General features: G+C 48.3%; 2 protein-coding genes across 2 annotated transcripts in view; one reads left to right on the top strand and one right to left on the bottom strand.

Moving 5' to 3' along the window:
• Positions 1-986: 986 nt before the first annotated feature.
• Onecut2 (one cut homeobox 2) overlaps positions 987-16,249 on the bottom strand; it is a 60,381-nt gene continuing 45,118 nt past the window's right edge. The window contains exon 2 of the mRNA XM_075968483.1: positions 987-1,379. Within this exon, the coding sequence (XP_075824598.1) occupies positions 1,093-1,379 (287 nt within the window). The 3' untranslated portion in view covers positions 987-1,092. The remainder of the gene's footprint in view (positions 1,380-16,249) is intronic.
• LOC142848623 (proline-rich protein 30-like) lies at positions 13,940-15,326 on the top strand. Its single transcript, XM_075970826.1, has one exon. It carries the CDS (start codon positions 14,044-14,046, stop codon positions 15,010-15,012), a length of 969 nt encoding a protein of 322 aa, XP_075826941.1. The 5' UTR covers positions 13,940-14,043; the 3' UTR covers positions 15,013-15,326.

Below are 16,249 nucleotides of genomic sequence, written 5' to 3' on the forward strand. Positions count from 1 at the left end.
ACTAGGAAATCAAGGGCATGGTAATGATCTAAAAAAAAATCTACATCTTTTTAAACGATGCATTTGCTCCTGTACTGTAACAGTTAACTTGGCCTCCTGAGTGTGCATCTGCCTTATGGACAAATAGAATTTGTAACAAACTGCAAAGTGTGCTTGAAGCCATATTTCCAATGATTTCCTAATGACTTCACAACAGCAAGGCAGATCTAAACCGCCTTGTCAAACTGGATGCATTGAAACCAGAACCTTCCTTATGTGTTTTATCTTCGTTGTGCTTGATACTTTGAGCTCAAGTGAACTGACTTTTATTTTTTTCTCCCGACGGATCCAAAAGACCACATGAGATTTCCAGGAGGTAAGGAAAAGGAACATTGTAAATTAATCAACCTAAAACTTTCTAAACTATCCAGTGAAAAAATGCCTGAGTTGGAAAAAAACAGGTCCTTGGATTTTTATTGATTTTCATATTTAAAACTTGTGCTCAGTAATCACCATTCTGATTTTTTTTTGTAATGTTATGGCTGAGAATTTTAGTATATTGTGATATAAAGACGCTAAGCACTTGGGAAGCAAATGAGGTCTTTCTTGTTGTTGAATTCTTTTCATCACGTAGAGTCTTGGAATCCTACGCTGTGTCTTTACTCAGGCCAAATTCCCACTATTACCCGTGGGCAACGGACGGACGCAAGAGATAGACGGGGGCCCCAATGACTGTTGACGCTTACAGCCATGCTGAGCTTGGCTGACACCCTGCTGTGGTGAACTCGCTCCAAGAAGGCCCCATTTGGATCTCTGGGATGCCTAGCATGCTCAGAGGACACTGTCTGGTTCAGAGAGATTCGTTTTCAGCGCGCACTTAGACTCCGTAGCCATTTAAAACAAAAGCGAACACAATGAACACCTGGCCTATGATTACAGCTAGAAGAGACGTTTCAAGAGAATTGTGCTTTCAAGTCACCAGTGAAGGGCCCCAGCTAAGAAACTGATGTCTGTGATTTTTTTTTTTTTGGTATTTTGGTTTTTTTTTTTTTTTTTTTTGGTATCTGTTGTCCTCATTTGGAGGTGACTTGTGCCCAGGTGAAAATCCTTGGATCATGCTTTGGTACAAGTGCTGGAGGTGGAGGAGGAGCCCCCCGTGCTTAGGTCATCTTGCCATTTCTCCAGGCTGCGGCGCCGGGCGTTCATGAAGAAGTTACTGACCGTGGTCAGCTCCAGCCCCAGTTGCTGGGAGATGGTGATCTGCATTTCCTTCGAAGGACGCTTGTTCTCCTTGAAAATGGCGAAGAGCGTTCGGCGTTGGAGGTCCGTGAACACCAGGCGGGATTTCTTCTGGGAGTTGTTCCTGTCTTTGTTGGGTTCTTGCTCCTTGCGTTTGCACGCTTGAGGGAGAGAAAAGAAAAGGGAACGGGGTCAGTGGTAGTGTGAGAACCCAGCCGGAAGGTGATCCATTGAAAACATTGACAACATCGTATAGGGGATGGAAACTGTTAGGTTTTATTGTGTGGATTGCTCAGCTGTCAATAGCAAACCTACCTAGTTCATCTTGGTGATGGGAGGCCTCAGTTAGCAATCACCCCCTCCCCCTCCCTCCCTCTCCCTCTCTCTCTTCTTCCCTTGCCCCCACCCCACCCCCAGAACCAGTTGTGGTGAAGAAGGTGGGGCAGCCCTGCATTAGGGGGAGAGTCAGTTGGCAAGGGGGTGCCCTTTGCACGTTCACCCTCTGCAGCTGTTCTCTGCTAAGCCGAAATCACTTCTGAAGTTAAAAGCCCCCCCCAACACACAAGCAAGGCTTCAATTCACGCAACCCCAAAAGTTGTTAACAGGATGAAACACAAGGCGACAGACGAAAGCATCCTGACCCAAATCCTGTCCATCCAGACATTCAAATAGCAAAACCAATCATACAAAAATCACGGGAAAGTCAGTTCAGCCAGCTCTATTTTGGCCACTTTAAAGTGAAGCCAGAACAGGAAAACAGGTGTGTGTTTGTGTGAGTGGAGGGGTAGGAAATAAGCCAAAGATGCAACGACAGCCTTTAGGGTCCTAAATATCTCTATTGCCATACGCTTTGATATAGTAGACGTGAGAAGCTACATGTGAATGACGTATGTGACCAGGACATTATTTTAGCCAGCAGCACCTCTCCCTTAGTCTGCAACTTCTTAGCAGGCCGGGACCAATCGTGTCTGACATTCCTAACTGACTCTTTGGAGCAGGCATATAGGTTCTACTTGGCACAGTGGTGAAAAAAGGCATCTTGACTCAGGGAATTAAGTTCTTCCTACTGAAACTTCCAGAACCAGGCCTCCATTGTCTGCACTGTTCTCAACATTATGATCGTCCAAGTTTCTGAAGAGCATCTCACTGAGCTCTCAGCACTCAATGACTTTTCTAGCCTGAAGTTCCAAAGTCCTCCCACGATGGCATCTCCCCAAATCAACATGGTAAGGTCTGTTACAGCAACACCCCACTCCTGATGCCAATTTGTCCTAGGCAGTGTTCTACTGCTGTGATGAAATGCCATGACCAAAAGCAGCTTGGGAAGGAAAGGGTTTTATTCCACTAAGAGTTCCCTGTAACAGTTCATCATCAAAAGCCGCGAGGACAGGAAGTCAAGCAGGTGGAAAGGTGGAGGCAGGAGATGGTGCAGAGGCCATGGAGGGGTGCTGCTTACTGGCTTAGTCCTCATGGCTTGCTCACCCTGTTTTCTTATAGCACCCAGAACTCCCAACCCAGGGATGGTACCATCTACAATGGGCTGAGCTCTCTCCCATTAATTAGTAATAAAAAAGATGCCTTGCAGACAACTCTTATGGAGGCAGTTTTCTCAATTGAGGTTCCCTCCTTTCAGACAATTTCAGCTTGTATGCAGTTGATATAAAACTAAGCAGCACACACAGCTTTCAGAAAAGTGATTATAAGGGCTAAATAATGCAATTCATTCAGCCACTGTGTTGAGACACGAAAACACGGGTTAACATGACTTGAGAGAGTCTTAAGCTTCCTGGGGGTGTTGCATAGCCTCAACAGTGTTACGTGGGGAAGGGCAGGAAAGACGAGGTTGGGCAGCCTCCTCTACAGTTAAATTCCACTGGGTACCTGACTCCCGGGATGGGAACCACAGATGCTCAGTGGTGAGCAGATACCTTTCTGCACATCTCAGAGTACTCATGGGCAAATGTGCCTAGACCTTCGTCTAGGCATTCCTGCTTGTGGAACATTCTTGAAGAGCTTGGGATCTGCTGTTATGTAGATGCTTATATACCCTTACTAAATTCACATGCTGAGATCCTAGTCAAGGTCAACATTAGAAGGGTGGGGCTTGGGGGAGGTAGCTAGTTCACGAGGCTTTGCGGCTAGTGCTCTTATAGGAGCGCTTGTGGATGCCTTCCAAACGTGTGAGGATGCACGGCGATACTATCATCTGTGAACCAGAAAGCAGTCCCTTGATTTCTTTTTCCTTTCCAGTCTCCTGAGAAAATGAACCGCAGTTGTTATAATACAGCTCATGATATTTTACCATAGCAGCTGGAATGCACTTGAAGAGGGTTTAACTCAAGGACGACACTCATAGGGAAAATACTCTGGAAACTAAAGCTTCTCTCACCAAACTCACAGATGCTGTCTATGTACCATACAGAAACAAAGAGGACTCACTCCTGAAGTAAACAAGATGTGTACCTTCTAAGGGCTGCAGGAACAGAGGGACCTCTGCTGGGAAAACTGCTGGGGCCTGTCAGTTTGGGTAAATAATTTCTTCCTGGTTTGTCCTCTCATTAAGAAGAAAAAAATAGGAGAAAGAGGAGAGAAAGAGAGAGACAGAGAGAGAGAGAGAGAGAGAGAGAGAGAGAGAGAGAGAGAGAGAGAAGGAAGGAAGGAAGAAATGAAGAAGAAACAAAGAAAACGAACCATATTATCTTTCAAAAGTAAATATATCCACACAAGTACATTTTTCTTGGAGGCTTTAGGGTTTTTCTCATGAAGGGAGGCTCCCTGGCGATGTGATTTCAGGCAGCAGTGACTGAGACTGCCTGCCACCCTTGGATGGATTCCCCATGCACACTCCCTTGCTCAGTCCCACCCCTGCACACCCCACCAAGTTCTCACGGCTTGTTGGATTATGTGGGTTCCTGTCTGGCTATCATAAGCACATGTTGAGACTCTCGTGCCATATTTCAGGGCATCTATCAAAGTGATCCTGAACGTTACGGCATGCAGGAGGCATCTGAAGAGCATTTTACAAACAGATGTGGGTGCAGCCAGGGTTGGGGTGGGTTGAGGGTCCGCATTCTTCATTAGCTCCTAGGTGATGCTGTCCCCAGTGGTCCACATGCCTCAGTCTGAATTACTTGCTTTCTAAAATTTTCCGAAGCAGCTGCTGCATGGAAGCTCTGCGGCTAGAGGTACCTGGATTCAAGTCTTGACTCCCATTTCTAAGACTTGGGACCCCAGAGAGCTTAACCCTTCAGGGCCTGTATTTCTGAGCCAAATAAGAAGAGCTCACAGTGCCAGTCTCCACTCACTGGGTTACTCCAGCAACCACCAGGAAAAGGAAATAAGAGGACACCTAGACAATGAGAGTGATGGTCCTGAGGCCAAGCTTCCTCCCTCCCTTCCAGGGAACAGCTCCTGTTGCAAGGGGAGGGGCCTCCGTGCAGGGCAATGTTTAGTCCTCTCCAGAGACCCTGTGGAGTGCTGCGCTATTACACTCCGGACAGCTTCTTCTGAGATGTGGGAAACAATGCGCCTGGCTACTCATGGCCACTTCAGGTCCTCACACCCCAGTCCTGTCCCAGCCTCCTGGGGGTGGAGCCTTCATCTGGAGGATTCTTAATAAATAGGGATGCCCAATTATCGCCTGATAAAATCTGAGCAAATAGCTTCTGTAAACATTGGCTGGGGTCCTCTGTCAACTCGCCCGCCTCTGGATTAGTCCTGAAGCCCTCAATTTTTATACCGATATTGATTACCCTTCAGAGAAGCCTCTATTTGTGTTTTTAGTAGGGCGATTACACCATGTGGGAAAAGTCCACCTTGGTTTGTCAGATTGTATTTGGTAAGATACAGACAGATGAGATAGATATTAGATTTATATACTTAGAAAAATATCAAATGCTTAAAATGTTCAGCACTGCCAAGAAATAACGGATCGATACTTTCTTCCTATGCTCTTCCAATGGCTTTCTGAAGTCACCAGAATACAGACCGGCAGAGACCATGTTCCATTAAATGTATGCCAAGTCAAGCAGGCCCAAGTAATGAAATAACCGGATTGAACTTGTTCAGAGTACCAACAGCTGGAAGTTGGCAACTCATGAGTTCCACTCACAAAGTCAGCTGGTCAGTGACTGGTCCAGGTGTGGAGAACAGGTATTTGGGGAGTGCTCAGCCATAAGTGGGACATCTATATTGCAACCGTCCCACCCGAGGGTTAAGAAATAGCAGAAGAGGGAGCAGGAACATTCTAAGAGCCAGAACTTGGGGAAGACTGGGGCAAAACAGTGTCTCTGGACACAAGAAGACCACTGTCCTCCTGAGCTCACAGAAGCTATAAGTGTCCACATAAGCTCAAGCCAGGCTGGAAGAAGGGCTCTCAAGCCCCATCCCAAGCTGAGACGCTATTGATGTTTGGCAGTTGATGGCCGCCAAGAAAAAATAAAGGCAATGAAATGATCCCTAATGATATTCTGCTACACTCATAGATTAGTGACTAGCCCAATTGTCGTAAGAGAGACTTCATCCAGCAACTGATGGGAGCAGATGCAGAGACCCAGAGCCAAATGTTAGGTAGAGTTCAGAGAATCCAGCAGAAGAGAGGGAGGAAGGACTGTGGGAGCCACAGGGATCAAGGACACCATGAGAAAATCCACAGAACCAGCTAACCTGGTTTATAGGAGCTCACAGAGACTGAACCAACAGCCAGGGAGCCTACATGGGACTGACCTAGGCCATCTGCATATATGTGACAGCTGTGTAGCTTGGTCCTCTTGTGGGACTCCCTAACAGTGAGAGCAGGGGCTGTCTCTGACACTTGTGCTAGCTCCTGGGACCCTTTTTCTCATACTGAGTTGCCTTGTCCAATCTTCAACTTGATATGCCGTGTTTGGTTGATATCTACGGGAGGCCTGCACATCTCTGAACAGAAATGGAGGAGGAGTGGATGGGGGGTGCAGAGGGGAGGTGATAGGGGAGGACTGGGAGGTGAGGAAGGAGGAGGAAGCAGTTGTCTGGTTGTAAAAATAAATAAATAGGGCTGGAGAGATGGCTCAGAGGTTAAGAGCACTAGCTGCTCTTCCAGACATCCTGAGTTCAATTCCCACCCACCACATGGTGGCTCACAACCATCTATAATGAGATATGAAGCCCTCTTCTGATCTGTAGGGATAGATGCAGGCAGAATGCTGTATACATAATAAATAAATAACTCTTTAAAAAATAAATAAATAAAAGTTTTAAAAAGAGATCATTTTCTTTAGCGGTATGATAAGTTGTGGCCCTTCACTCATGTACATATGGGCAGCACTGGTTGGACTCAGTGAGCTATAGAAAATGAGGCCATGCAGTCAGGAGAGAGATGGGAAAGAGGGCATCTGGAAGTGGGGAGACAGAAGTACATGGTCAAAATACATCGCATGGACACATCAAATTCTCAAAGAATCAATTAAAATAGTATATTATAATAAGCAAATAAAAAGCAAAGTCAGTTGCTCAGAAAGAGAATGGGATAGTTTTACCTTTGAAAGTCTAGAAAAAGTCAACAGATGGAATGACAGGTGGCGTGAGGTTGTGAACCTCAGTATTCTTTTGTTGTTGTTGTTACTCTTTTTTAAAATTGATTTTTATTGAGCTCTACATTTTTTTCTGCTCCTCTCTCTTCCTCTCCCTTCCCCTTCAACCCTCTCCCATGGTTCCCATGCTCCCAGTTTACTCAGGAGATCTTGTCTTTTTCTACTTCCCATGTAGATAAGATCCATGTATGTCTCTCTTAGGGTCTTCATTGTTGTCTAGAACCTCAGTATTCTTAAAACAAGCGCCAGCCCCAGCTATCCCCAGAGACACAAGTAGCCTGTAAATGGTTCCGGTATTGTTATTAAACTCTACAGTCAATATGTACCCATTTCTGAGTGGCTAGGAAAGTGCCAAGTGTCTCCCTACAACTGAGGAATGTGTCAGAGACCCCAAATAACAGCAGGTGTTCACAGGCAGTGTTGATGGAGTCTTGCTACAGCCGAATGCTGGCCAGTCCGAAGGGAATTTCACACTGGAAGGTGGGTCAATGGCATCCTGACTACCTGGATCCGTTTCTCTTTAAGAAAAAAAAAAAGCAGAGAGAACATAGCTGAGTCAATGAATGAACTCCATGCTAATGAGGCTGGTGTGAATCCAGGCAGCTTCCAGCCATCTGTGACTGTCCCCACCTTCCTTATGTGGAGCATAAGGACATTCAAAAGCTCCTCTCCAGCTCAGAGATGGGGATAGCCGTCTGTTTATCTACCACGAGGTGACCTGCCCCTGCCACCAGGCCTGTTTCCTCTTCCCAGAAGGAATCCCGCTGATTCAGCTTGGTAAATTTTGGACAGACAAGAATCCACGGATCTGTCCATAACCTGTGACTAACAGGAAAGAACAGCAGGCAGCTACCTATCTACAGATGCAGGCGCAGTGATAGACTGGGGTATTAACCATTTGTTTCTAGTGGAGGCTCTGGTCCAGGCACAAGCCAACTCTCACATCTCAACAGGTCAACTTGCCTCTTACCTGGTCACCACTTGATTTGCTGCCTTTGGTGTATCAAGGAGATTAATAAGATAAGACACTGAATAGCCTGGGATGTGATACTTCCCATAGCTGATTCCTCTTAACCAGGAGGGAGAGATCAGTTCTCTCCTGACTGATTCTCTTTCCACATGGCTCCATCTCAACTCCCTAGATGGCCAAGTCTTACTTGCTTTGGAAGGGAGCTTCTTCTAGAATTATGTGGTCTCAGTTGTCCTCTGATACTCAGGTCTTTAGCTGTGCCCACTGGTCACCCTGGGCAATGTGCAGGAATTGTGGTCGGAGACCTGAGTCGGGATTTATCAAGCCAGAGACAATTTGTATCTGTGGAAGACATCAGGAGGTGTGTGGTGTGGTGTGTGCGTGTGTGTGTGTGTGTGTGTGTGTGTGTGTGTGTGTGTGTGTATGTGTGTGTGTGTGTGTAAGGCAGTGTCTGACTGGCTTTGGAGGCACGTACAGTTGGGTGAGGTCATTCGGGTACCACATTTCTCCTAGACTCATCATTTATCCCATAGGTTCAGTGCCTTTAGTTTCTCCAAAGCCTCTGAACACTTATTTGCTTTGCTTAATACAAGATACATGTAGTCTTGACTGGCACAGAGATTGCTGTTTCATCGAGGCTCTTCTTGAACTTGTGGCAACCCTCCTGCCTCTAACACATGAGTGCTGGGATTCTAGGCATGAGCTACCATACCTGGTCACCTGAACATCTTTTTACCTCCTGTAGCCTGGTCTTTGCCATAGTCATAGATCTTTGGGGTCCTTGTCTGGTCAGAGGCTGTCACTTTCATAAGGAAAATGAGGAACCCAGAAAAAATAAGAACCAGCATAATCAAAGTTAGTACCAAAGTTAGTACCAAGATGCCCCATCGAACTTTCTTTCCACATGTTTTAGAGGAAGGTAAAGCAGAGGTACGGATTCCTGTTTACAGTTCATAAAAGTTCAGTGACCCCTCTTTGCTGAGGTTGACAGTCAGCAGACTCAGAGCCTCCCTTTTCAACCCCTTAATAATGCCCTCCTTGAAGTAAAAGTGACTTAAAGCATGGCTTGAATCGCCCTGCCTTTCAAGAGCAGAAACACACCCCATTGCCTGGGTTTTGCACCATGAATTCTGATTCTCACCAGTATGTGGCCCTTTCTTATATTGGGCTGAGACCCTCTTTAAGCCTGGAACTCTGAAACAGAACTATTAATATGAGATAACAATAGAACCCCCATCTAGTGGCCTCATTCAACAGGAAAAGATGGGTTTTCATCCTTCCTATACTAGCAGCTTTAGGGGATGCACGTGGAGAGAATTGTACTGTCATAGTGGAGGCTCATGAATTATTTGGTGGAGAGAGAGGCCTGAGCAAGTCCTTGGTCCCAAACAGCAGCAGGATGAATATGGTCCAAGGGGAGCCCAGTGTCTGGGGATGATGGTTTGTCCCTTCCTCTCTGATTTTCTATGTTTTTTTCTAGACGTGTTTCTGCTTCCATTCAGTTCTCACTTACTTTTCTGGGACTGTCTTGTCCACCCTTGTCCTCCAAGAACCCAAATGTCCTTTCTGTCCCCGAAACCACACTCCCTCCTCCCTCCTCACCCCCCAGCTCATGTGTCACCTCCAAGTATGACATTGCTTCCTGTGTCGATCTGGTAAGACCCAGAGTCTTTGCAAATGGCTTTTTCTTTTAACCCTCTCCACTCTGAAACCATGAGTGCTTGCACCAAAAAGAGGCACAGTTTGGATATAGTTTAAATGTTTAGAAGATTGCCGCCATGCATTAAGAGGCAGGATCTAGTAGGAGGGTCTGGGGTTATTAACGTGTGCCACCAAAGTAACGAATGTCATTCTTGTAGGATGTCCATTGGCCTCATGTCTCCCTTTAGCTTCCTGCCCCGCTATCTGATCTCCATTTTAGCTCTCACTTGGCCTAAAGCCTTCTGCCCTATAACTTTCTGCTATTTGTCCTCATCAAAGCCACAATGACACCAATGCCATATCACTCCAGTAATGAGTTAAATGCACCTTTCTTTTTTGTAAGATGCCCAGTCGAAGGTATTTCATCATAGCAAAGAAAATAGAGGTCATTACAGGGAGCTGAGATAAGGCAAGAGAGTCCTGGCTCCGTCAGCAAAACACAGAGTCAGCCAGAGACTCTCAGAGCTGGGTGAGGGGAGCTAGTCTGAGGGCTGGTGATGAAGGGCCTGGCTTTAGCACAAACACGCTGGATAAAAGTTTGTCTCAGCTCTGGGAATGCTATCAACAGACCAAGGCTAACTGTGGGAGGAGATGAGCTGACCCAACTCCAGCCATACTGGATCACCCCCATCTGACCCCGCAGTTGACTGCAGATGCTTGAGGAAGCACAGCTGAGATCAGCCGAGTGCAGCCTGGATCAGCAAAACAGTCAGGCCAAGCCACGGACTCCCGAGCAGAAATAAATGCTGACATCTGCCACCTGCTTTGTGGTTATGTTATGCAACCTGATTGTGGTGAGAGCCAGTAGACACCAAAGCCAAGAACAACCTTTGCCTCTCTGCTCATGGACTGAGTCAAAGGCAGGGTTGAAGCTTCATCTCAGAGCCAAGCCGCGTCCAGATAGCCATTGGGCCCTTAAGCAGCTGCATTCCCTTCGGCCTGAGTGTCCTCATTTACTAGGAACTCTAATGCCCACCACTCTAGAACATCAAGAAGCTCGCTGTGGGCTGAGGACAGAACCAGGTCAGTAACATGCCTGCTATGCAGACACAAGGACCTGAGTTTGGATCCCCAGAACCTAAGTAAAAAACCAAGCAAGCCGGGCGATGGTGGTGCACGCCTTTAATCCCAGCACCCGGGAGGCAGAGGCAGGCGGATCTCTGTGAGTTCGAGACCAGCCTGGTCTACAAGAGCTAGTTCCAGGACAGGCTCCAAAGCCACAGAGAAACCCTGTCTCGAAAAACCAAAAAAACAAACAAACAAAACCAAAACAAAACAAAACAAAAAAAAACAAGCAAATTGGTGGTGTCTCTTACCCCACCACTAGGAGCACGGAGACAGGAGGATCCCCACGCCTCACTGGCTAGCCAGCATCGCTCAATCAACATCTGGCCTCCACACATGCGTACACACATGTTCCCACATGCGCATGTGTATACACACACAACACACACACACACACACACAAGCAATGCCAGCTGTCACATTCAATACACAGATGTTCAGTAAACATGACTCTTGTCTCTCCTTCACAGACAAAAAGGAACGTGGTTTCAGAAGGGGAGGTTTAGAGTTCATGACCTGAAGGGCTGGAGAGATAGCTCCATGGTTAAAAGCGTTTGCAGTGCTGGAAAACGGCCCACGCAGGGCCTCCCATGATGGCCTCCCAGTCACTCCAGCTCCAGGAGCTCACTTCTGGGCCCCCTGAGCACTTGCACACATGTGATAGGCACTCAAGGCAGAGTCATACACACATATTTAAAAAATTAATTCATTATTTCAAGTGTTTTTCACACCTTACTTAACAGTACATGAACTTGCCATAGGGCTAGTGGCAAATAAAAATTCATGGTTTTGTTTTTCCTTTTTTTCTCGTTTAGTTCCCAGCATCATGCAAAAGATAAGACCATGGTGGACTTTCTTTTCTTTCCTTTTTTTGCCTGTGTCAGAGGGCCTAAAAGGTTCCTGACCACAGTTGTTTCCTAACATCACTAATTTATGTACAAATACATTCTATCTGTGATGGGTCTTGTTAGCACCTAAGAAATAATGCAGCCACGCTTTATTCGCCTTGCGTCCAGTAAATACTCCCCTGAAGAGTTCATGACGCTCTTACCAGGATGGAGATGGAGGCAGAGGTGGGGAAAGGAAACTATCACTGGTGTGGATCTGTCAGCACCTGCAAGTCTATAGGTCTGAAGTTTGCAGAAAAATCCTTTGTCTTTTCAGCTGAAGAGCCTGAAGCTAGGGACTGTCCAAAGAGGGGAGAGAGTGACCTTCAAGGCAAGGAGGCCATCCCAAGAGAGATGCAGGGAGACAGGGTTGGAAAACACCAAGGGCAAAAAGTTCATGCTGCTCTTTTTGCACAGTCTATGGGCTTCTGAGAAAAGAGGAAAGGAAATTAACTCCCTTCACTTCCGGGCTTGTAAGAGGTGACTCCAGTACTGACAGAGAGCGAGCCAACCCTGTCTCTGGAGCTAATTTGCACAGTCAAGAGTCTACAGGGAAAATAAAGGGATCCCTCACATTCAAACAAGGAAGCCAGCAGGCCGCACAGACTGGGCTGGTACAGATTTAGTGTTGGGTTGGCCATCGATGCTGGTAAATCTGTCCTGCAGGCTGCCTGGGCCAGCAGAGGGACAGGTGCCAGCACACTGCTAAAAGAGCATGGGGAGTAGAGGCTGATGCACGGGAGACGTGGTCTCAGGCTCCAAAATGTCATCTTGGCTACCGAGGGCCAGTTGAATGACCTGGGTGAAGCAATGGCTTACTTTGAACATGGGGCAGTTTGAAAGTCATTATCCTATTATTTTGTGCTCCTGGAATTTAAGAAACTATAAGTAGTTTGCAAGTTCTCCCTACCTGTAGGGATAAGTCCCGCCCCTTAGGGGGCGTGTTCGCCTCGGGCTAATGTCTGCCTATAAATTTGGTGAGCTTGCACCAAGCTGTCGCTTCTGCTTTCCTGGTCTCCGCGGGAACGGTGGTTCTGTAAGTCTATTTCTACATTAAAACTATATATATTTTTACAATCTGTCTGCATTCGTTTACGCCGCTACACCTTTAATCCCAGTACTTGGGAGGCAAAGACAGACGGATCTTTGTGAGTTTAAGGCCAGCCTGGTCTACAGAGCGAGTTCTAGGATAGCCAAGGCTTCACAAAGAAACCCTGTCTTAGAGAGAGAGGAGAGGAGGAGAGGAGAGGAGGAGAGGAGAAGAGGAGAGGAGGGGAGAGAGAGAGAGAGAGAGAGAGAGAGAGAGAGAGAGAGAGAGAGGAGAGAGAGGAGAGAGAGAGAGAGAGAGAGAGAGAGGAGAGAGAGAGAGATCTGGAGCATGGGGGGGAGGGGGGACAGAATCTATGATGTCATTATCTGACCTCTGTGACATAGGCTTTTGATACCAGAGAAAGCCGCTTCCAGGGAATGAGCCCCTCAGCTCCCACTGGGGGCAGCAATGCCGCCCCTTAGGCAAAGCTTCAGTCTCTGGGAGCCATTTACCTGCTGACCCTACTGTTGCTGCCACTGGGTCTGACAATCACCTCTGTCAAGGCCAGGTTGAGTGAGAGGGACACCACTGTGAAGGGTGACAAGTGGCCAGGGGAGCCAGCATGCCAGGAAGTCAGGATGCTTACAAAATCTGTGTGTCAGGGATAGAGGGACAAAACCCTGCACCACAGAAGAGCTCTGCCTGACAGAGGCCTTGAGGCACCACTAGGAGTGGAATTCAGGGTAAGAGTCTGTGTAGGGGTCAGAGGCTGGAGGCAGAGGAGACTGTTTTGTGACTCTGCTTTCTCTTCCCTTTTTGAGGAAGTGTCTTGGAAACAGCAGAAGGAATCCACATTGGTAAAACTGCCTATTATCTCCATTCCTTTCCCATCTCCATCCTTTCCTCCATCCTCCTGATCTGCTCCGCTGCTTTACCCTTCTCTAAAGCATCCGCCAGGTTTTCTGACCTTAAAGGTGACAAACAGCTAGTGTCTTTGCTGTTATGTTGAGACAGATGCCTGTAACCCAGGTTGGTCTTGATCTCCTTGTGTCCCTGCTGGGGATACAAGCTTTAGCCAGCATGCCATGTTTATGTGCTCTTGGAGATCAACCCCAGGACTCATGCATGCTAGGCAAGCGCTGGCTCTACCAGCTGAATTACACCCGAAGACCTCACATTTAGGGTTGTGATAAGTTCACACTGGAACTGAGTGCCTGGAGCAGAGTCCAGAAGTGGACCGATCGTTCCAACATCCTGATCTCTGTCTTTTTCTCTGCAGGTCTTCCAGACTGGGTCGTCTTCTTGGTTCCACCCACAGAGTTAGGGTTGCCCCTCGGCTCCCAAGGGACAACTCTCATTCCCCATTTCTGTACATCTCTAGCGAATGGCTAAGAAAAAGTGAAGAGCCAAGCTTAGATGCAGGCTCCGGACTGAGCACGCGAGAGACAAGCAGAAGAGGCTTCGTGTTCCCTTGGCCTGCTGCTGACATCTGCAGTGAAACTAGGCAGCGGTCACACTGCTGTGGCAGAAGGCAGTCACCAACTAGGAAGATCTCTAATTAGTCTTGTGGCCCCGCCCACTTTTTTTCCTGGATCCAAGGCAATGTTGCCTCAAAACAAGGACCAGGTGCTGCTACAGAACACAGTACCCCCAGGGTGTCCCCCTCAGGTCCTCTCACAGTTTGCTGACTCCCCTCCATCCAACTTAGCATCTCTCTCCCCCCATCAGTCCCTCCCTCCTCCCCACCTACCTTTGCCTTCTCACAGGCCAGCCTATTTTTCCTTCTCTTCTCCGCCACAGCCCCACTCTCCTGGGCCTCACTTCTACTCTTCCAACTCAAATTCTGATTGTGTTCCCCTCCCATTCTCTTCCTCCCTCCTGAGTTCCCCCACTTTCTTTCACCAGAACTACCCTTGTCTTCCTTCACAACACTCATCCCCTCCCCTCAACTACCAGCTGGGCGCCTCCCCTCCTCTTTCCCATCACTCTTCTCTTTCCCAGGTACAAAATTCCTCTCCTCACTCTTGCCAGTCTCCTCCCCACCTCCAGGGCATCCATAGTTCCACAGCCACGTCCACCAGCCCCAGCCCCCCTTCTGGAGGGATTTCCAGTAACAAACAAACATGGCAGTGTCCTCAATCCAAAAACACCAGGTCCCTTGGGGTGGCAGGGGGATGCAAGGCAAGCAAGGTGGACCCTGCAGAGTTCAAGGACCCAATGGCCCTCGCCCAAGCCCTAGCCGTCCGTGTGGGGCGCCGCAGAATTGCAACAGATCTCCAGCTACTGCTTCTGCAGCGCCTGCGGCTCGGCACATCCACACCCGGCCAGGCCCCAGTCGTGGAGTATCCCATTTGTCTACAGTGCCTCCAGCCCCGCACCCGGTCTTGCCCCACCCCCAAGTACAAGATGGGGGCAAGGCTTCTTGCCTTCCCTCAACTACTGCCCTGTGCTCAGGGCCAGGAGTCTGGGCCTCTCCGCATAGGTATTGGCTTCGGCCTCCACTTGTCTCGGGGCCAGGCCAAAGCCTTGCATTTGCTACCACCAAAAAAACGGCAGGAAGCAAGTCCTTAAGGAGAGGTCGTCCTGAGGCAACCGCCTACAACCCAGACCCCAGAAGCTCAAGTTATGGACACACTCTCCCAGGCCGGGCCCCTCAAGTTTGCAGGCCTCCAATCACTAAAATCCAGCCAATGTTCCGTGCCTCCAGCTCAGGCACCAAGATGGGTCACTGCCTCCCTAAGGCCCAGATTGTCTACAGCCCCAAAGAGGTTGGCGTCTCCAGAATCTATTCTACAAAAGTTACCACCTTAATTCCAGAGCAGCGGAGACCCTATGGAACACCCTCTCCAAACCCCACCCTCCCTACCAGGACTTCTCAGACCTTAGGAAGCCACAGCAACACCTTGAAGGGCTGGCTGGCTGGAGGCCAAGTGTGTTCTCCTGCCCTGAACCCTGGAAACCCCTTGTGGAATCTGCTCTCCCCTGGTTGAAGACCAGAAGCACCCACTGTATCCAATAAAGTCTAACCCTGAGACTTGTGTCTGTGTCCTACTGTGCCCACAGGGTGGATTCAAGGGCTATAGGATAAGGTCTCTCAACAAGGTTGGAGGGAAAGGAAGGTCAAGGACAGAAAGTGCCACACATCCCAGTATCTGAGCTGCTTAGAGACCTCTGCAAGGCCCTTTTCTGGTTTAATTCTAGTCTGTGGACACATAATTGGAATCAAAGAAGAGGTCACTGGGCCCATTTCTCAGGGCATGCCTGGGTGGACACACAGCAGCCCATTTTCCTCATTGGGAAAGACATGGCGAACAACTCATTCACAGGCAAACAAAGAAATCCCATGTACAGACCAGAAGGCTCCAGGACTGGAGAGATGGCTGAGTGGTTCGCTAGCTGCTGCTCCTGCGAGTTCAGGTTCAATTCTCAGCACCCATATGGCAGCTCACAACTGCAACCCTAGTTCCAGGAGACCTAACACCCTCCTCTGGCTTCTGTGGGCACACTACACACGCCAGAGAGAGAGAGAGAGAGAGAGAGAGAGAGAGAGAGAGAGAGAGAGAGAGGGAGGGGAGGGAAGGAGGGAGGGAAGGAGGGGGAGAAAGAGAGAATAGAGAGAACAACTTTAAAAGGGGTAGCAGTAGCCCCGCAGTGGTGGTGCATGCCTTTATGTAGGGATAAGTCCCGCCCCTTAAGGGGCGTGTTCGCCTCGGGCTAATGTCTGCCTATAAATTTGGCTAGTGTGCTCCGAGCTGTAGCTTCTGCTTTCCTGGTCTCCGCTGGAATGGTGGTTCTGTAAGTCTATTTC

Source organism: Microtus pennsylvanicus, chromosome 4 (genome assembly GCF_037038515.1).
Source record: "Microtus pennsylvanicus isolate mMicPen1 chromosome 4, mMicPen1.hap1, whole genome shotgun sequence".
Taxonomy (NCBI): domain Eukaryota; kingdom Metazoa; phylum Chordata; class Mammalia; order Rodentia; family Cricetidae; genus Microtus; species Microtus pennsylvanicus.